The 21,396-nt window shown below is 29.9% G+C and overlaps 1 protein-coding gene across 1 annotated transcript; it reads left to right on the top strand.

Moving 5' to 3' along the window:
• Positions 1-19,737: 19,737 nt before the first annotated feature.
• LOC133842245 (transmembrane protease serine 9) lies at positions 19,738-21,369 on the top strand. Its single transcript, XM_062275280.1, has 4 exons — positions 19,738-20,301; positions 20,373-20,711; positions 20,770-21,065; positions 21,131-21,369. The coding sequence occupies exons 1-4, from the start codon at positions 20,232-20,234 to the stop codon at positions 21,281-21,283; spliced, it is 858 nt and encodes a 285-aa protein (XP_062131264.1). The 5' UTR covers positions 19,738-20,231; the 3' UTR covers positions 21,284-21,369.
• The last annotated feature ends 27 nt before the right edge of the window (positions 21,370-21,396 follow it).

Below are 21,396 nucleotides of genomic sequence, written 5' to 3'. Positions count from 1 at the left end.
TTTTTGATTTACTAATTTATTTTATTTCAACAAGTTTCTATATAGTCTCAATTTACAGAATCGTTTTAATGCAGACCATTTTCTAACTATTTAGATGATTTATTACTACATATTGCTTGGGTACTATAATCTTTCTTTTCTAAAAATCATTTATTTCCTAAGTATTATTACTATTCACATTTCCAATAGATTAATCCTAGTCTAGACTCAAAATGACCCCTCTACATAATAGCTCTTTACAGGGTATCACCTAGTTGACACAACGTTTGCTTTTAAACTACTTCAATAATGTTTTTAAGCGCAGCTGCTTTGGTTTTAAGCTGTGTTAGTATTTCATATGCTGTAAGCTGATCGGTACTTCAACATGCTGGCACAGATTCTCAACAGATTCTTAACTTAAAAGTTAAATTACTTTGTGTAGGTGTTGATTGGGTTGATTGATTCTCTAGCAGCTTTGCTGCGGGCAAGTCAAACCCAACTGCATAAATGCCAATCTACAGTTTCAGTTACTTAGCCATAAAAAAGATACAGAGTGGGAGCGAGAAAGAGAAAGAGATAGCGCTGAGATCCTCCCCTTTGAGGCCCATAGAAATGTGCACAAAACCGTAAGTAATTGCTGGGATATGCGTGCAAATATTTTATGTTTTTGCCCAAAAAAAAACGGAACCCAAAAAAATAGACGAACTCTCTCGAGGGGTAACCCCTTCCCCTCGATGTTGTAATTAAAAAAAATTTCAGGTTCAGTGTGCAAAGGGCTAGATGAGGAGCGTGATTGTGCAAATGTTAGGCGAGTGCAACGGTTTCTATTTTCCAATGCACTTTCCCATTTATTTTTGTTGTATATTTTGATCATCGTAGTTTTTTTTTATAGCGCAATTGCTTGATTGACTGTTTGATCATTGTAGCATCTTAAATATTCGAAAAAGTTGTATTGACTGTTCGATCATCTTTGCATCTTACATATTCTAAACAGTTTTTTCTCTTTTTAGGGATTGTCTGCAATTAGTTGCACCTCTTTCATCTTTTTTGTCATTTTCTTCGCCGGCTGTTTTCCGGGTTGACAATAGGCGAGGGGAGCATCCCTCCCTGTTGAGAATCTTTCTTTCGGTTTTCTTTTTTAGGATCAGCTAAAGAATTTGTTTCCCTCTTTGCGCTTGTTTCATCTTTTACCTGGTTCTTAGTTTCCCATACGTTTCTCTACAGTTCATTCACCTAAGAATCAAGTAAGAAGCAGCAGCATTTCCTAATGCACTTAAGGCATTATTAAAATCCAAATTAAAAGAAAAAAGCATTTGTAAATGAAAATCATTGGAATTTGTAATTTTCCACACATATGTTTTTATGGTACTCATTTTATTTATATTCATTTCATTTCAGAAAACTATAATTTTATTTTGGTATCCCTCGAAAATTTTCAATTTATTTAACAAATTTTTAATAGCACTCCAGAAAAATAAGAATCTTTAAATTAAATTTGAAATCTGCTCAATTTGATAATTTTAGTTCAAACTGTATCAAAAATATTTAAGAAAAATAGTAAATACAATACAATTTAAAAATCTTGTAATCTAATTCTCATTTACGCTTCAAACCTTTTCAAATAGTGGGTTAAAATACAATAGGAATTTAATAGTGAAACTATCTAAGGATTGAAAATAAATACTTATATCAAATTTCAAAATTGATATGGAAAATTAAGGCTGAAATTCTAAATACTGGTATTATAAGAGTGAAACTCTCTTAAGATTGAGAAAAAATATTATAAAAAAATGTATACAGAATAATTAAGCTGAAATTCTAAATTCTTGCAAAATTTATCGATTAAAAGCAAATCATTTTTTGTCGAGCATTTCATCTGTTATAAATAGTGCTTTAAATATTATAGCACACCAATTGTTAACATATGTAAACGGTATGTTCTTACAAAAGCATTGTTGCTAAGTCATTTAAAAATAGAGGTTTCAAATGCTTATATAAACCGCTTTGAATTCAACAGCTAAAGAGCAGCAAAATATGCAAATGAATTAGGCAGAAGAAAGAAAAAATAAATTCCATAAGGCAGACAAATCATGTTCTTTTCGAAAAAGGAAAAACAGGAAAGCAGAAATGAAATCCCAGCAGGAATAGATTGCTTAAGCAAAAAGCGCGCCAAACGCATAAAAAACCGAACAAGAACTCTTGGCAGGCAAACACACAAAAGGTGAAGCAGATCAATCTGCAAGATACTTTTTGCGATCAAGAGAGAGAGAGTGTGTGTGTGAGAGAGAATGTATGTGTGAGTGTGTGTTCGAGTGTGTATGTGTAACTGCCTCTAAAGGTGTGTCAACAAAGCGACGTACAAGAATCTCGGCCTGAGTCTGGCAAAGTCTGACGGATTATTGTGCAAGGACAACCTCATGATCACTTTGCCTACGTCATAATGAAGATGATTGCCTGAGTGTGTGTGTGTGTTTGTGTGAGCACACAATAGGGAGCGAAACCAAAAACCTCGTCGTTGGCAACCCGTTTTTTAGGGTTTCTTTTTTTTTGATATATAGTTAGGGTTGTCCAGGGGATGTTGTTCCCTTTTTGCCGCGCAAATTACGTTTCACCCCTTTGTAAAAAAACGTACGTCAAATGCAATATATAATAAAGGCGAGAGGCGATCTTCTCTCGCCTCGAACTTTTTTTTTTCATTTTTGCGCGCGCTGTCGAGACGTGAAATTTTTTAAAAAATTTTCAAACGCAATCAGCGATTTTAGTCGTCGAAAGTGCGTGGCTGGAAGAGCACCGGGCGCCAAAAGAAGCCGAAGACGAAATTCACTCAAATTCAAACGTTCAACGAAAGCACATCAAAATTATTTAATAATAAATAAAACTAAAATTTAACAATAAATTCGAAATAAAGTGCGTGTTAAATCAAAATTTAATAGACCATATTACAAATATTACAAAAAATATGTTTCAAATACGAATCACAAAAAATACTCGCATTTTTGAAGCACGTGTTTTGTGCGCATTTCTGGATTTTGCGCACTTCAAACTTTAAAGTGTAAAAAGCAAGAGAGAGTGAGAGAGAGAGCGAAGAAAAGAGCGTGTGAAAGCAGAGAGCAGCCGACAAAAAAGAAAAATAACGACATCAAAAAAAGAAACGCAACGCAAAGCAAAAGCAAAGTCAAAATTACAATTCGCAAAATTCAACAAATCAAAAACACTTTGAAAAACAAAAATTGCATTTTGAAAGCAAAAGCTTTGAAAATGTAAAATTTGTTAATGTAACAAAAGTGTCAAAAACTGGACAAAAGTTTACCAAAAAAAACACACTCAAAATCCGAAAGCAAAAACAATTGGCAAACAAAGAAAAGAAATCAAATTAAAAATTGTGAAAATATTGTTGGTAAGCTTTTAAGCAAAGATGAAAAATTAAAGATAATATTAAAAAATTGGCAAAAGTTAACAACAATTGCTGGAGTCTGTGCTAAATGCGCAACATTTTCACGTGTGTATGTATGTATGTGTGCTGCGTGTGTGTGTGACTTAAAAAATGGCCGCTATGCGAGCGAGCGAGATAGCAACATGGACCACGTCCTTCGCCCGGGCTGTTGCTTATTTTGTTGCATTTATTTAGTTAATTCATAAATGCAGTAAATTTTAGGAAATTGATAAACAATACTTTAAATTCTTGCTAATTTATCTAATTATTTGCATATGCTAATTTGCTCTCTTCTTTTTTTACAAAGTCATATGAACATGCATAGGGACGAAAATCTGTCATTATATAAGAGTCTATTGAATTTGCACCGCTGTATTGAGCATACTACTCTTAAATCAATTTGATTGAAGAAGTTGTATGTTTGAAATACAAATCTTGCAAATCCGACTGAAAGTAATCTTTTCTTTAATTACTCACAATTTCAACTCCATGGAAAAAATTAACATTTTTTGCATTCATTCAATCAGATATACTAACATTTCATTACCCTTATATCAATAGTATGAAAATACAATAAAATTATATAAGAATAGAACATTTGAAAACATATGAGTAGAGGAACCAATAAAATCTAGTAAAACATTGCATAATTTGATAAAATTGTGGCTAATTAAATAGAAGAATATTCTTTTATGTCTTCTTATTTGGAAACTCTCAGAAATTCTACACATTTATAAGGATTGTAATCAATGAAGAAATAGTCAAATTAGAAAATAATAGAAAATTCAAAACCTAGACGAAACTAAAAAATTATATTATGCTCCCAGAAATCTTATAAATTAATGTCAATCAAAAGTAAAACTCGAAAAAGATATATAAATTTTAAATCTAGAAAATGTGCTACACACCTGATTATAAATTAAAATATAGAAAACGTGATAACACCTGATTATGAAATAAAACAACAAGATTTCATCATTATCCAAGAAAAATCATTTGGATATTTAAAACTCCGTTGAAAATTTAAGAAATCTTAGCATCAATGTCTCATAAGAAGCTAGAAGCTACAGATTTCGAATATTTTATATCTCAGTTATACTTTTATGGCATCAAAACTAATGAATCTACAGCATTCGTTTCATACATATAAAAAAAATATATCTAAAATATTCCATTGATGCTAAAAACAACATATGTTTAAAAAATCACCTCTCCGACATTTACCACAAACCCATAAATAAATTTTGGATATGATTTCGTATAGTTATGAGTACAGCAATTGAATTTCTCGACTCCTTTTTTGAATGTAAAATTTCGATATTTGTATATAGTATCGTTAACGAAATTTGGAACACATCTGATTATAAAACAAAACATAACATAATATCAACATTAACCAATAAAAACAGTTTGGACACTTAAAATTTCTATAAAAATATTAACTTATTGAGCATCATATGCCTAATAATCCATTCCTTAAAAGTCTTTTGACAAATAAACAATGTTGGAAGCTACAGATTTCGTATATTTTAACTGAGATAGTTTCAAAAACAATTAAAATCAATTACTAAAAGTGTGTAATTTAAATATTTATCAATTTAAATTTTCTTAGCGTAAATTAATAACACTAATATTTAAATTTTTGGAATATTCAACCAATCACTAATTTATTAACTTAAACCAGCTAAAATCTGCCACTAAATATCTTCTAAGACTTTTGGTCAACAATTTTCTTAACAGAAATAAATAGCTAACATTGTTCTATTTAAACAAAATAAGATATTTGGCTTTATAAACTAATTCTGAAGCTATGCCAAATGTTATGAGTCTTTTGTACGCCATTTTAGAGCGATGAAATATTAAGCAACCCCTCGATAGAAACTCGATCAAAGACTGACCATATAAGCAACTGACAGAAAGAACGAGTGGGAGAGAAAGAGATGGAGTGATATAGAAAGAGAGCGTGACTCGACCTCTAACCAACCCCTAACAAATACAACAAACAACACAAATCCCTTACTACCACCAACAATCGAATGGTCAAGCGAAATGCTGAAGCCAAAGCTGTAACAATAACAGTAAAGACAAAAGAGAGAGGGTGAGAGGAAAAGAGAGTGTGGGGGGAAGGCAGGCCTTGAGCTGGTCAGTAAAGTGGCCAATGGTCGCTGCTGCCAAGTGGCAACATGCAACATGCAAAAATGGCAAAGTTTCACCATGTGGCAGGCTGTTCTTGTACTCTTAAGTGCAAAGTAATGCTCGAAAATATTGCAATTAAAAATAAAAACAATATTCAAATATTTATGGAAATGCAATGCAATTGACATTTAACAAAAGACAAAGGCCAAAAGTAAATATGCAACTATGCAAATGAATTGCTAAAATAGACCGCAATTATGTTAAAATTTCGTTAATCAAAATGAATTAAAATTGATCAAAATAATTACCTATAAATTGAATGAAAAATGGCAGCAGATAACAAATTTCGTTTTCAACTAATCATATTCAAAATACTAACAAATTATGAAATATTATGAATGCACTTACACTAATTTATAAGACAGATTTAAAACATTTTATATATATTAACAATCAACAATTTAATAGCAAATAAATAATAAATAATTATTTTACTAAAATGATTTAAATTCTATAAACAATAATTGCCATAATAGAAACAACATGAAATATAGAACCCATCAAAAACTTTTCACAGAATATTTGTTAAATATTCGTAATGAAAATATAACAGATTATATAAAAACACATTAAATAATTATAGGCACAAAACGGTCATCATTAGACGTTACTAATTCTTGATTTGATTGCAGACAACAACCAAAACCTAATACTTAAAACTGACATACTTAGAAAATGTTTATCACTGGAATGATTTGATTTAAATAACAAACAATTGCAATAATTGGCAAAAAATAAAATCTTGGTGCGATTTAAAACTTTTCACAAGATTTGCGCTCAATATTTGTAATAAAATAACACACTTTATATAAAAAAACTTAAAAGTTACTAACCAATACTGTCTCCAAAGAATATGTAATAGTTTTTTTGTAAAATTCTCAATTAAATTATGCTACCAAATTCCTTTTAAATCTCAAAATTTATTTGAAAATTTGTTAAGTTTCAACTAATCAATAATTTCAATAACTAACAAAAATAATACATGGATTGCTATTGGCATCTATAACTTTTTCAGAATTTAACATTTATAATCGAATTATAACAACACAATTTATAACAAATCATCATCGCTACATATTACTAACTGATTTAAGTAAAAATATAAAAATGTAATAACAAAAACAATGCAATAATTGGCAAAATATAAAATGTGCAACTCTATTAGGTCCCATTTAAAAATGTTCTACAAAAAGTTGTTTAATATTTGAATTAATACTTTAACAGATTTTATGTACATATCGCTGCCAAACTCTTCAAAATCATCAAATGCATTCTAATTTCCATATCGAACAATTTCAATAACTAACAAAAACATTACGTGGATTGCTTTTATTGGTAACTTTCAACAGACTTTAATATTTCTAATAAAATTATAACAAGAAATTTATAAAATTTTAAAAGTACCTTTAGAACATTATTTATTACTAACTGATTAACTGCAAAAATAACTATTTAATAACAAATACCCAAATACTAACAACTAAATTGATTTGATTTCGACAATCATAACGCCATGATTGGCCAAATATGATATGTGGAACTCTAGGTCCCATTTTAAAGTATTCTCCATACAGTTTTTTTAATATTTGTCTTCACATTTTAACAGATTTTATATCATAAATTTCAGAAGCTCATTTATAACAATGTCCCCATAGAAAGGTATAAAATATTCATAAAATTGTCAAATCAATTCAAATCAAAATCTATAAAAATATAAATACAAAACAAAATACAGAAAATTATAAGTTCTTATTTAAATAATTTTCAAAATGAAACTTATTAGAGTCTATAAAAATCTAAATACAAAATACGAAACGAAATATAAAAAATACTAAAATTCTTTATTAAATAAAAATTTGAATCGTATAAAAATCCATTCAAAAAATAATAATAATATGCAACAACAAACAAATTTGAGAAGCTCATTTATAACAATGTCCCCATAAAAAAGTTATAAAATATTAATAGAATTGTTAACTCTGAATAATCGCTGCCAAACTCTTATTAAAAATCAAAATTGAATAACAAATCATTTCAATAACTGGCAAAAATAAAATACGTAACTCTCTAGTGACATTTAATATTTAGAATCAATATATAACAAGATCTTATTTAACAAATTTTTAAAAGTACATAAAATACTTCCATAAAATATCTCAAAGTTTTTCGAAGTCCTCAATACCAAAACCATATTAAATATTATATAAAAGCTGCATCACCAAAGTTTAAAGTTTCTATTTACATTTCAACATGAAGAGTATTTGCCTTGATAGCTGATTAACCAATTAAGTAACCCAATCTAATATGATAAGTAAGTAGATTTAATCTATTACTTAGATTAAATTATATATCGAGTACTTTAACAGCGTTTAATATAATTGAATTGGCTTAAATTATGTCGAGTCTCTTTTGTGGGAGGCAAAGAGCTGTCGAAATCTATAAATAAGCATTTGTTTTGCTGCCAGAGATTTGCAGCAATTAAAAGCAATGTGTCTTCAAAAAGCTGGAGATGGACACAGTTCAGATCAGGTAGAAATCTCAGTTAGAGAGGGGAGGTGAAGGTGACGTGAACTTTTTGATGTTGTGCTTGACACGTCCATGCGGGCACAAACACAATTGAAAAGTGTGAAACGTGAAACGTGAAAATGCATTTTCCATGTTAGCTGCTATTCAAATTGCTTAATTGCGTATTAAATATGCAGAAAAGTAGGCAAAAAGTATAAAACACAAACACAATCACACACACACACACACACATACATACACATGAGCACTGACCAAATTGTCCTGCGGCAAGCGTGTGCTTGAGTGTGGAAATATTTGTATCAACAAAACATTAACTCGCTTGACAGTTTTCTGGCAACGTGTGCCTCCTCCCTCTCCTTCCCCACCCTCTCCTTCCCCTCCTGCCTCTGCTTGCCTCTTGCCTCCTTCCACCTGCTCAACCCTGTCAAGTGACACCTGATTTGCCACACACACACTCATACAAACACACACCTCCATTCGAAGTGAATTCTTCTCACACATAGCTCGATTACCTTTACGTAACCGAGCCCAAAAAGAAAGCTAAAGTCACGTATACGCGACTATTAAATACCCTTTAAATAACATAAAACAAATATAGAAAATTATGAAATTCTCGACTGGATAATAGACAATAGAAAACGGTAATTTTCTCTCTTGCATAAGTTTCAAGTTTTCTCGCATCAAAAGCCACACAAAAATATGAATATTAAATATAAACCAAGTTAGACAATCGTAAATTTATTTTTTCAATAATTTTCAAGTTTAATCACATCAAAATCTAATTAAACATAAAAAAATTATAGAAAAAAGTAAAATTATTTTTTGAAAAATTTTCAAGTTTAATAGTCCATCATCAAAATCCATAGAAATATAAATTCAAAATACAAAAAGAAATATAGAAAATGGTGAAATTCTTGATTGGATAATTTTCAACTTAAATCGTATCAAAATTTATTAAAAATATAATTATTGAACATAAAACCAATTATAGAAAATAATAAAATTCCTTTTTCAGTAATTGTCAAGTATAATCCTTTGAAAAACTATATAAATTATGCAAATAAAACAAATTATAGAAAATGGCTAATTTATTTTATGAACATTTTTCAAGTTTACTTTTATCAAAATCCATAAAAATAGAAAAAGAAATATACAAAATGGTGAAATTCTTGACTGGATAATTTTCAACTTTAATCGTATCAAAATTTATGAAAATATAAATTATTGAACATAAAACAAATTATAGAAAACGGTAAATTTCTCTCTTGCCTAAATTTCAACTTTTATTATAATCGAAATATTATTTTAAAAAGGTAAATTGTCTTTCAAGTCAAAGTCCATAATCCATCCATAGAAAACGAAATATAGAAAATACTAAAACTCTTAAATAAAATATATTCAATTTTAATCCAAATCCAAAAAAATAATAAAAATATGTATAAAAATTTTTTTTACCATTTTCTATAAATAAATTCGATACACCAAAATCGATAAAAAATTAAATTATTATACTTAAAACATTTTAAAAAATTTTAAATGTATTAAAATCCATAACAATATAAATTCAAAGTTCAAAAAGAAAAATAGAAAATAGTGAAAATCTTTCTTGAATAACTTTCAAAATTATTCATATAGAAATCCATAAGCATATAATAACTAAATAAAACAAGAAATATATGTAGAAAATGGTAAGATTATATCCTGAATAATAATTATTATAATTCGTTCAAAATACAAATCTCCATCTCTTAAATTACTCTTCAAAAGTTCGACATTAAAGTCCAAATTCTAAAATAGGCTTTAAATGCGTGCAAGATTTTAAAGTATTATATCCAAATTTGGCAGATATCAACATTACGGACAGACAGAACGACGGAAAGACATACGTATTCAGTTTCGCTATCAAAATATAAACATATTCGCTTTCATCATAACTTAAACTTGTATTTTTCGAAAGTTCAAAATATTATATATTATACCCCACTAAGCTCTTGGTAATGAGTATAAAAAGGTTAAAAGTCAGCAGCAGCAACTTGTGCAGGCAGCAGCAGGAGAGGGGGAAGATATAACTGTAGGCTGCCTGCCGGATGCTTTTTTGTGTTTAATTGACGAGTCGAGTTGAGAACTACGGCGGAATGTCAAATGCGGTGAATCAAGTACGTATTGCCCTAATAGAATTTCCATTTGTGTCCATTAGCCACTTCGAAAGGCGGAAAGACAGTCGTCGTCTCTCTTTACTCTATCTCTCTCTCTCTCTCTCTCTTTCTCTGTCTCGGTTTCAATAATATATTATGGAGCAACGTTGAAGGACAGCATTTATATTTCATATTATGATATTCAATTCTTAAATGAATATTGACAGTTAATTTAATTTATAATAATTACCGCCATGTAGCAAGAAACAAAATTCAGAGAAATACGGAAGAACAATAAATTTAATACACATACATTAAACGCATTCGGAATTTAAAATTGTATTAAAAAGAAACAACACTACAATTTTCTCCATTAAATCCCAAATTCATTGCAATAGCCCAATAAATATATAAACATGATACCACATTCTTCCATCACTCCGTATTTTTATCAGACATACAAATTGTAGATTTAATTATAAAATTTTAATTTTATCCCATACATTATTAAACCCAATAATTTCACTACAAAAATGTATAACACAAACACATCATATATCTTTTAGGAATCAAAACTAAATCCCAAAAAAAATAATCTGACATATTTCAAAATCTTTCATAAAAAATAAACATTTTATTTATAGCCCCATATAAAGTAAAAAACTAATAAACTAATAAAATTTATTTCAAAATCCTTATTGCGAAATAGTTCTGAATACAACATTTTGCATTTATGAAAACGAACAAAAATAACAGACAAAATTAAAACAATATTTCAATGTAGATAATTAGAAAATCATTAATTGAAAAAATAAAAGCAGGTTGAAAAATTCAAACAGAAAAAAATCTAACTTTTTTCAATGTTCTGCAAAGAAACATTTTGCATATGTGAAAATGATTAAAAATATACGACAAACCTCCCAAAACTCTAAAACAATAATCTCAACGGAAATACTCTAATTTTCTTCAAACTCTAAAAATACAAATAGTTACGAAAGAAATATTTTGCATTTTTGGATATGAGCAAAATTATAAAAAACTTTAAAAAAATATTAATGGAAATTATCAAATTTAAAGAAAAGATACAAAAATAATATCTTGCATTTGCGGAATCATTATTGCTATAAGGCAAACCTTTAAACACAAAAAACCAAAATCTCAATGTAATAATAATTTAAAAAACATAAAAAAAATAGCATTGGAAATAATCAAATTTATTTTAAACTATAAAAAAAAGATACGAAAATAATACATTTGTGGAAACAACACAAACAAAACAAACCATTGAATAACCAAAAATCCCAATGGAAATAATCTAATTTATTTCAAACTCTGAACGTGAAAATAGTTATGAAAGTAATATTCTGCGTTTTTAGAAATATTATAAAAAACCATAAAAAATATCAATGGAAATAATCAAATTTATCTTAAACTCTATTAAAAAAAAATAGTTTAAAAAAATAATATTTTGCATTTTTTGGAAATAAACAAAAATATCAGACAAACCTTCAAAACCACCAAAATAATTATCTCAATGGAAATAATTTAATTTATTTCCAACTCTAAAAATAAAAATATTTATGAAATATGTCATATTTTTCATTTTTTTAAATGAGCAAAAATAAAAAAAAAAAAAAATATGATTGGAAATAATCTTTTTTATTTTAAACTCTAAGCAAAAAAATAGTTACGAAAATAATATTTTTCATTTTTCTTGGAAATAAACATAAATATAAGACAACCCTAAAAACAACCCAAAATAAAAATCCCAATGGAAATAATATTATTTATTTCAAACTCTAAATAAAAAAATAGTTACGAAAGTAATATTTTGCATTTTAGAAAATGCGCAAAATTATAAAAACCCTTAAAAAAATATCAATGGAAATAATCAATCAATAGAAATAAACAAAAATATAAAACAAACCTTCAAAAACCCTAAAACAATAATCTCAATGGAAAAATTCTAATTTATTTCAAACTCTAAAAATAAAAATAGCTATGAAAGTAATATTTTGCATTTTAAAAAATGAGCAAAATGATAAAAAACCCTAAAAAATATCAACGGAAATAAACAAAATTATAATTATAAGAAAAATCTTCAAAATACCCAAAATAAAAATTTCCGATAAAAATAATATAATTAATTTAAAACTTTAAAAATAAAAATAGTTACGAAAGTAATATTTTACATTGTTAGAAATGAGCACAAATATAAAAAAACTATAAAAAAAATATTAATGGAACTAATCAAATTTAGTTTAAATTCAAAAAAAATAGTTACAAAAATAATATTTTGAATTTTTTTGATATAAACAAAAATATAAGACTAACCTTCAAGCAACCCAAAATAAAAATCAAAATGGAAATAATCTAATCAATTTCAAACTCCTTTTAGAGTTATTTATTTACGAAACTAATGTTTTGCATTTTTCAAAACGAGCAAAATTATAAAAATCCATAGAAAAAATCAATCAATCGAAATAACCAAATATATAAGACAAACCTTAAAAAATCCTAAACAATAATCTCAATGAAAATTCTCTAATTTACTTAGAACTCTAAAAATAAAAATAGTTATGAAATGTGTAATATTTTTTAAAAGAACAAAAATACAAAAAAAGAATATTAGCGGAAATAATCTAATTTATTTTAAACTCTAAAAAAATAGTAACGAAAATAATTTTTTTGAAAATAAGGCAAACCTTCGAACAACCAAAACTATTCTAATTTTTTTGAAACTTAAAAATTAAAATAGTTACGAAGTAAAAAGCAAAATTATAAAAAACCTTAAAAAATATCAATGGAAATAAATAAAATTATAAGAAATACATATCTTCAAACAACCTAAAATAAAAATTTCCGATGAAAATAATCTAATTTATTTCAAACTCTAAAAATAAAAATAGTTACGAAAGTAATATTTTGCATTTTTGGAAATGAGCAAAAACAAATTACGAATTGAGCGACAATAATTTAAAAAATAATATTTGATTGAGGGAATCTTGAAAAAAAGTAGAAAGTTCCATTAGAAGACTTAAACTTTCTTTTAACATTTCCTCAAGAATCAAAGATGAAACTTTCCCGATTATTTGGCGACTTTGCAGCCAATTATATAACCACATACTTAGCCTTGATCAACATTCAACACATTGGGAAGCAACAAATCTACTCAATTAGCCAGTTCCGTGTCTCCAAGTCTGAAGATGTCAGCAAACTTTGGCCCGAAAAGCTAAAGGTAAAAACTGCGAAAAGAATCCATGAAATTGTTTCTGGCAAATCAATTAGAAATATTTCGCCAGAAAGTTTTCACGCGTCGAAATGTTAAACGTAGACCAAACAGAGAATGCCAAGGCAACCACACGAGGAGACGGAGGAGGAGGAGGAAAATGTCGAGGAAAACATGTTCTAATGGCTGCTGAGGTAAACTGCGAAACGGGTAAAAGTTAAAGGTAAAGGGAACAGGGAAATGGACTGACTGACTGACTGCCTGTCAGTTGTATTGTGCTGTGACTTTTTAACCTAATGAATAATAAATTGGGCCAATTGTCACGCAAAAACAAACGCCAGCCAAGCCAAGCCAAGTTTATAGCCAAAGGATAAGGGTAAGGATAAACACAAGGATATAGCTCTGTAAAGCTGAGACTAGGACTAAGGCATTGCTCTCTCTCTCTCTCTGTCTCTGTCTCTATTTTGGCTGCCATATCCAAATTGTAGACACATTTTGCTAGCTGCTGTTTTGTTTATTTGTTATGTTTTGGCTTCTTTTGCAAATGTCGCCTTCGATAGATTTTGGCATTTGTTAAATTTGCGCCAACTCGCTGGGGAAATTGCAGCGAAATGCGGCAAGGCAAAGCAAGGCAGGTGGCATGTGGCAGGCTGGCAACATCATTAGCTTTAGGTGGCAGCTTGCATTTGTTTTCCCCCATTTCCCATTCCCCTTCTCCTTTGGCATAACAAAAGTAATTAGCATATTGAAATGTTTCCGTGGCTCATCATCAATAATTTAGTTGCCTTACACATCAAGTTGCACGTTGCACGTTGCACGCCTGCAGCGTGTCTAGTTTTTGCACAACATGTTACTCCTCCGTGTTGGATTAAATATTTAATTGCAAAAATCGAAATCGAAATCAAAAGGGGGCACAACAAACATCTTAACAGCGTGTCAACATCTTGTCAATCACAATTTGCCAAATAAAATGTAAATGTCATTCAAATAGTTCGCACCGTGTTGATGTCTCCGTGTTTGTCTCTGTGTGTGTGTAGTCTGCCTTGATTGAAGGCTTGGGGACTATGTGGTTTAAGCAGGAAAAATAAAATTAAAGGCTTACTTTTCCATAAATGACAACACCGTTATTAAAGTAATACCCGATATTAAAATTTCTGATGTATACATATCTAAATTCATACTCATAACTCATAAACTTTACATCCAAGTTCAACGAACTAAAAGCCAATAATTTCTTAAATTCCATTAATTCTTCAACATTTCAAGATAAAGCAAAGCAACTAAATACTACTACTTTGTTGGCAGACTAATTTATATAATTTTGGCATTAAATAAATACAGTTAAAACATAAATCGTTGTCGAACTGTTAAATTAAAAGTAATAAGAATAAAAATTATAATAAAAAAATAAACCAAAAAATTTATAAATTTTTCGACATTTGATAACTACTTCTAACTAACTGAACTCCAATGCCATTGCATAAATTCATATAATTCAGACATTCAAATTAATAGCCATACCATAAATAAATTCATAGCACAAATTGGTGACATCCTAGTGCAAATCTTATATACATATAGTAATAAGAATTAGTAAAAAAAACATAAAAACATCCCTATTCTTTTAAAACCCAAACATAAAAATCAAAACTATTCCTAAATTTCATAGTAAAGAAACATAATACACACTTAAAACTTCACTGCCAAACAAACAAATATCATAAATTTCGCTCTTAAATTAATTGAGTCATTAAAACATATTTTAGTAAATTCCTAATTCTATATTTTTGTATAAAAAGCTTTATATAAATGTATATATTCAGTTAACAACCTTGCACAAATTCCATAAAATGCTCTACATTGATTTTAAGATTAAGCAAATTAGATCTAAATTTTATTACCAAATTCTTTCAAAAGAAATTAAATAAATTTTCCAACTAAAATAGTGTCGTTAATATATGTAAATTAATTCTTAACCAAATTTACGATAACTTCAAAATAGACTTTCTAAGCAAAAAAATAAACTATAGAGCATCAGAATCAGGCTGACAATAAAAATTCATAAAATTATCCAAGCTTACAGATTATACGCCTATGATTATTAACGCTGCACAAGGGATAAATTTGCAGAAGTTCCTTTTAAATAACTTTGTAATTCAAATACAAAAAAAAAACAATTTTTTAATGCTGATTATCTGCAGCGATGTTTCTGGAAAATAACCAAACAGCATATGACAGCTCAAAAATACTATAATACAACTAAACATCGATTTCAAAAGTACATTTATGAATAAATTCGAATAAATTTGTCAAAAGCCCTCGATGTTTGCTTGAAATTAATATATAATATTAAAACTGCAAGCAGAAAACAAAGAAGTAATGAGAATCCAACAGCATTGAATGCTCCAAACATATTTGATTATATATTTATTCTCTGAAAACATTAAGGAACTTACAAATACTCTAAAAGCAACGTCTAAAGCACTTGAAAGCTATTGCAAAGCTCATTAAAGCCATCACTTCAATAGAGGAAATCTAAACAGTCCACAATCATCAAATCAATTAAATCGCTCAAAATAAACCCGAACAAGAGTCGAATTCCCAATAACTGACGTTTCCATCAAAACAGAGTAAATTTCATGTGTGTCTCACTCAAGGGATGTCAAAGGATGTCGGTCAAGAGATTGCAACACATCTATTTTGATGCTGAATTAATAGACCCAACGAAAGCATTTAAAACAATTAGCAAAGTTTTTCAATTGCCTTTTTAGGCCGAAACAGATATTCCGAGTATCACAATCCAGCGCACTTTTGGGGGCGTTACAATAAACATAATTGAGGAAATGTTGCAGGTAAACAGCGGATATAATTTACAACTGACATAATTTACGCTTGCGCAATGCATTGAAGGACAACAACAAGAACAAACGTCAACGCTCATTGGCCAATGATTACACAGCGGCGAAAAGCCGAAGTCAACAACATCGGATATTACGTATACGCCGCATGACCGACGAGGGTTTGTCGTTTACTCGCTATTCGTATTCGTATCACACTTTGAAATTCGTGTTTGGCAAGGATCACAGGATATAGGATACAACGTTACAGCATTCGCAACGCAATTGCAGTTCAAGTGCAGCACTCACACCGTGCAGACGTCTTTGCTCTCTGACTAAAAGCAAAATAGCAAAAATACAACCAACCTGACAATTGTAACAAGTGATAGAAATTATTGTGAATTTTACTCTACTACACTACTGACTGTTTAAACAAGGCGAGCTGCTACGAAACGACGCCTATATCCTTTTGATTGTTGCTCAGAAAGCCTGTTTTTTAATACTCGGCTTTCGAGTAATAATCGAAACCAAATAGACGCTCGCCACAACAATTTAAATGAGCAGTGAAGCTATTGGTAAGTTAAAATCTAAGATGTATTTTTAGCTAAATAAATAAAGTGAAATAAATATAAACAGTAGCTTGTTCGAACTGTATCCATTATTACAAGAAAATAATAATAATAAATCTAAAGTAAAGTAGTTTAAAGTAAAGTACAGTAAAATATTAAAAGGGCAAAGATACAAAGTTTTCAAGCTTCTCTTTTGCAACTATGTTCGAATAAATTTAACCTTGATTTATATTAATGTATGGTTTTAATTTAAGCAAAGTATAAAGGTAGTTTCTTGCTAATAAAAATGTCATTGAATTTATTATCAGGAATTAATAATATTTTGTAAATAAAATAGTTTTATTTAAATTTATATTCTATATATGATTACATTATATTTATTTTATTATATGGGTAATTCTCTATTTGTAATGTAAAACATCATAAACTTAAACAATTTTCATAATAAGTAAGGGTTACTCTTATAGCTCTGGATTAGCACAATATTTAGAACTAAGATAGATTTAAAGAACTTTTACCAATATAAGATATTTTTAAATTTTTAATTATATTTCTATTGTATTTAGTATACTATTAATATTGTTAAATGGTATTTATTAAAATATAATAATAATAATAATATGATATTATATAGTATGTTATATTTATCATTTTGGATAGACTTCAACATCCACTCTTTATCATACGCTATTTAAATACCTGCTTTCATGTTATGAAATAAACATAAATTATTGTATTGTGGTAAATTTATATAGAAACCTTTGAATCTTTTGTAATTATGTTTAACTTTAAAATAATTATGATTATTTATGATGTAAATAAATAATTTTGTTTTTATTTATTTACTTATTGAACCATTTATTTCAGATATTTGATATTAATAAATAAATTATATTATTATTAAATTTTACAACCTAATTATTAGTTTTAGTAGTTGCATTTTAATTTCTTGAATTCATTTCATTGTAATAAAAGAGTTCAAAATTCTGTCTTTAATCATATTGGGTTCAACTCTCGATCATATGACTCTTTATTTTAGACTCTTAAGTACCTCGAATTGTAATTCCCACAAGCCACCCGCATTCGCACTCGCTTTCGTGCCCACCTATTAAAGACTTCCTCGTACTGCAATTAGTCATCAACAGCAACAAAAGTGAGAAACAACAAATTGTCGTTGAACTTTTTGGCCAAAAACTTCAGCGAGCGACCTTCGCATTGAATGCGTCCAAAACAACAAAAACAACAAAATGAGTAATTGAAGTATTGGAGGCGGGTGTCAATGCACCTGAACTTGTTATTTTTGAGGCAACAAAAGTTCGGTTAAAACTATTATGTATTATTTATTTTGGTTAAGTTGTCAACAGACAAAGTTTTTATAGAGAACTTACCGCGAATTAGCATTTCGCATACAAAAGGCGAGACATAGAGAACGCAAAAAGAAAACGAAACAAAAAAAAAAACTGGCTGAGATCAATGAACCTGGTCGGATGGGCGTCGGATACGTTTCTGGGTTTGTAGTTTTCTGGTTTTCGGTTTCATTTGAACTAATTTCGAGATAAGCGTCACATGTGTCGCTTGTCAAACGAGTTGTCAAAAAAACAAAAATCGATTAATATTCAATCCAATCTTTGCGGTCTACTATTGAACTGATTTGTTTTTGATTTGTCATTTTAACATAACTGTTCCTGTTTCCACAGCAATTCAATTCCTGATTGCCTCTTGACTTGACATTCAATTATTATTCCATAATTATTATTTATTTTTTATCAAATTGCATTCAATGCGCTTCCACCTGCATTTTAGTTTTTTGTGTTGCCATTGAGGATTTTCTACTATTCGTATTTTTTTGTAAGGGCAATGTTAATGCCAAAGCAATAATTAGCATTTCCACTATTATTACATTACATGGACTTGGGGCGGTGTGTGTGTGTGTGTGTCAACATTGAAAATCAATTATGTAGGCACGTCGCCTCATCATTATGCACAACTGCATTCTCGATTTGCATAATACCGATGATTGGGCCAAGTCCAATTTCTGATGGAAATATGACGTTTAAGGTTATTTACACACACCCATTGCGAAGCTTTCAAATATATCTAATTATTATAAATTTATTTTAAGCTTATGGAAATAACTTAGATTTTGTTTCCTTTTCCTTTTTTTTTTTTATAAATTTTTTGCATTTTTACGAAGCCCTTTCAAATATATCTTAATATCATATATTTATTTTAAATTTATGTAACTAAGATTTTGTTTCTTTTTCCGACATAAAAAAATAATTCATTATTTTGTCAATCTTTTGCATTTTTTTCTAGTCAGTTTATCAAATATATAAAATAAGAATAAATATTTATAATAATAAATAATTTTTAGCATCAATATATGATTTTGATTGTTTTAAAGTGAAAGATATAAAAAGGAACAGCTAACTATTATTAAGAAAAACGTGAAAAATTCTTTATTAGGTCTCATTACAAATTTAAAAAGTATTCACTTACATAAAAAAATCAAGAAATATATTAATCATGTTTTTTTCAAATTAAAAATCTGTTTAAAAAAACCCTTTTGTGAATAAACACCACCGAGTATGTGTGAAATAAACTGCATTATATCATAATTCGAGTACTATTTATAACACTTAACAACAAGTTGACTACATGATATTTATAATATTCGACAATAAAAAGCTAAAAGTTAAATAAGGATAATGGGCCAATAAACTGAGTTACCACTTGTACAATTGATAATAAAAACATTTCGTATTAACACAACTATTTGTCACCCATTCAATGTCATGAACTTCATTGGGTCATAAAACGCAAAACACAAAAAGTTTTTGTTGCTTTTGTTTACGTTTTCAGTTTCGTTTTCATTTTCGGTGCTACTACTACTCGGCATCTCCTTAATTGTGGGTGCCAGACAGAGAGAGAGAGAGACGCACAGACTAACCAATTGAAATGCCAAAACGTGTGCGCTTTGCATAAGTATGAGTGTGTGTGTGTAGTGCAGCACATGAGCGACAACGAGGTGCAGTCGTGTTAGCGCGTAAAGCTCACCTACGACAACAACAAAAAGCTTAACGGCAACAGGTGGCTGTGAGACTTCCGTTCGTTATCAGAAAGCTCGACGACCCGAACGTTTTTTGCTAATCCGCATAGAACACACAGAAACCGCAGCAGAGCAGCAGCACAGTAAATAAGTCAGTGGAACAAACGTTGCGACCCATATATAAATTAATTGGCACACAGAATATTTGTGACAGTTCGTCGTATGCTTTCGCAACGGCAAAAGCTTCAATAGGTTCAAAACAAAAAGCAAAACCAAATATGTGGAAATTAATCAACATTGTTGTTGCCTTGTCTATCCTCATACAATGCGCGCAGGCGCAAATTGCGTGTAAGTTTAATAATGGGGAAAATAAAAAATAATACTATAAGTAATTATAACTCACCCAATCAATCGCTTAGTTACTGGTCTGCCTTGCACTGTGCGAAATCCTAAGATTGTCGGCGGCAGCGAAGCCGAGCGCAATGAAATGCCCTTCATGGTGAGTTTAATGAGACGTGGTGGCCACTTTTGTGGCGGCACCATTATAAATGAACGCTGGATTCTGACCGCCGGCCATTGCATCTGCAATGGGCTACAAAAGTTCATGAAACCCGCTCAGATTCAAGGCGTTGTCGGGTTACATAGCATACGCGAATATCTCAATGGCATTGGCAGCGGTCCGGATGCGTTGCGTGTGGATTTCAAGAACATTGTGCCGCATCCGCAATACGATTGCAATAATGTGAAGCATGATATTGGTAAATAACAAACTTAGTTGTTGTCGCTTCAATTGTGTAATTCCAAATGTTCACTTAGCGCTGCTGGAGTTGGTGCAACCAATTAGTTTTACGGCTCACATTCAACCCAGTTGTGTAAGTTCGGAGAAGGAGCAGCGCAGCTTGGAGCAGGAATTCGCCACCGTGTCCGGTTGGGGCTGGACGCATGAGAATCAGGCGGTGGGCGATCGAGCTGACGTGCTGCGCAAAGCCACCGTTAAGATCTGGAGCAATGAGGCCTGCGAGCGTTCCTATAGGGCGCAGGACAAATCCAATAGCATTAGCGACACTCAACTGTGTGCGGGCTATGAAAATGGTCAAATTGACTCATGCTGGGTGAGTATCCAGCACTTAACGGGAGCAGCAATGTTATGCAGCATCATTTTTGTATTATTTGCCAGGCGGACTCCGGTGGCCCTTTGATGTCCAAGGAGCATCATTTGCTCGGCGTTGTCTCCACTGGCATTGGCTGCGCTCGTCCTGGTTTGCCGGGTATTTATACGCGTGTTAGCAAATACGTGGACTGGATGCAGAACGTGATAAATAAGCGATAATAGCAAGCAGAATGCTATTGCTTGACCAAATGTGATTTAACTGTGATATTTAGTTTTTAGAATGCAATTAAATGTTTCACCAGCAAAACGAAAACTTTTTTACTTTCGCGGCA

Source organism: Drosophila sulfurigaster, chromosome 3 (assembly GCF_023558435.1).
Source record: "Drosophila sulfurigaster albostrigata strain 15112-1811.04 chromosome 3, ASM2355843v2, whole genome shotgun sequence".
Lineage (NCBI taxonomy): Eukaryota > Metazoa > Arthropoda > Insecta > Diptera > Drosophilidae > Drosophila > Drosophila sulfurigaster.
This window is presented reverse-complemented; position numbering and strand designations above follow the sequence as displayed.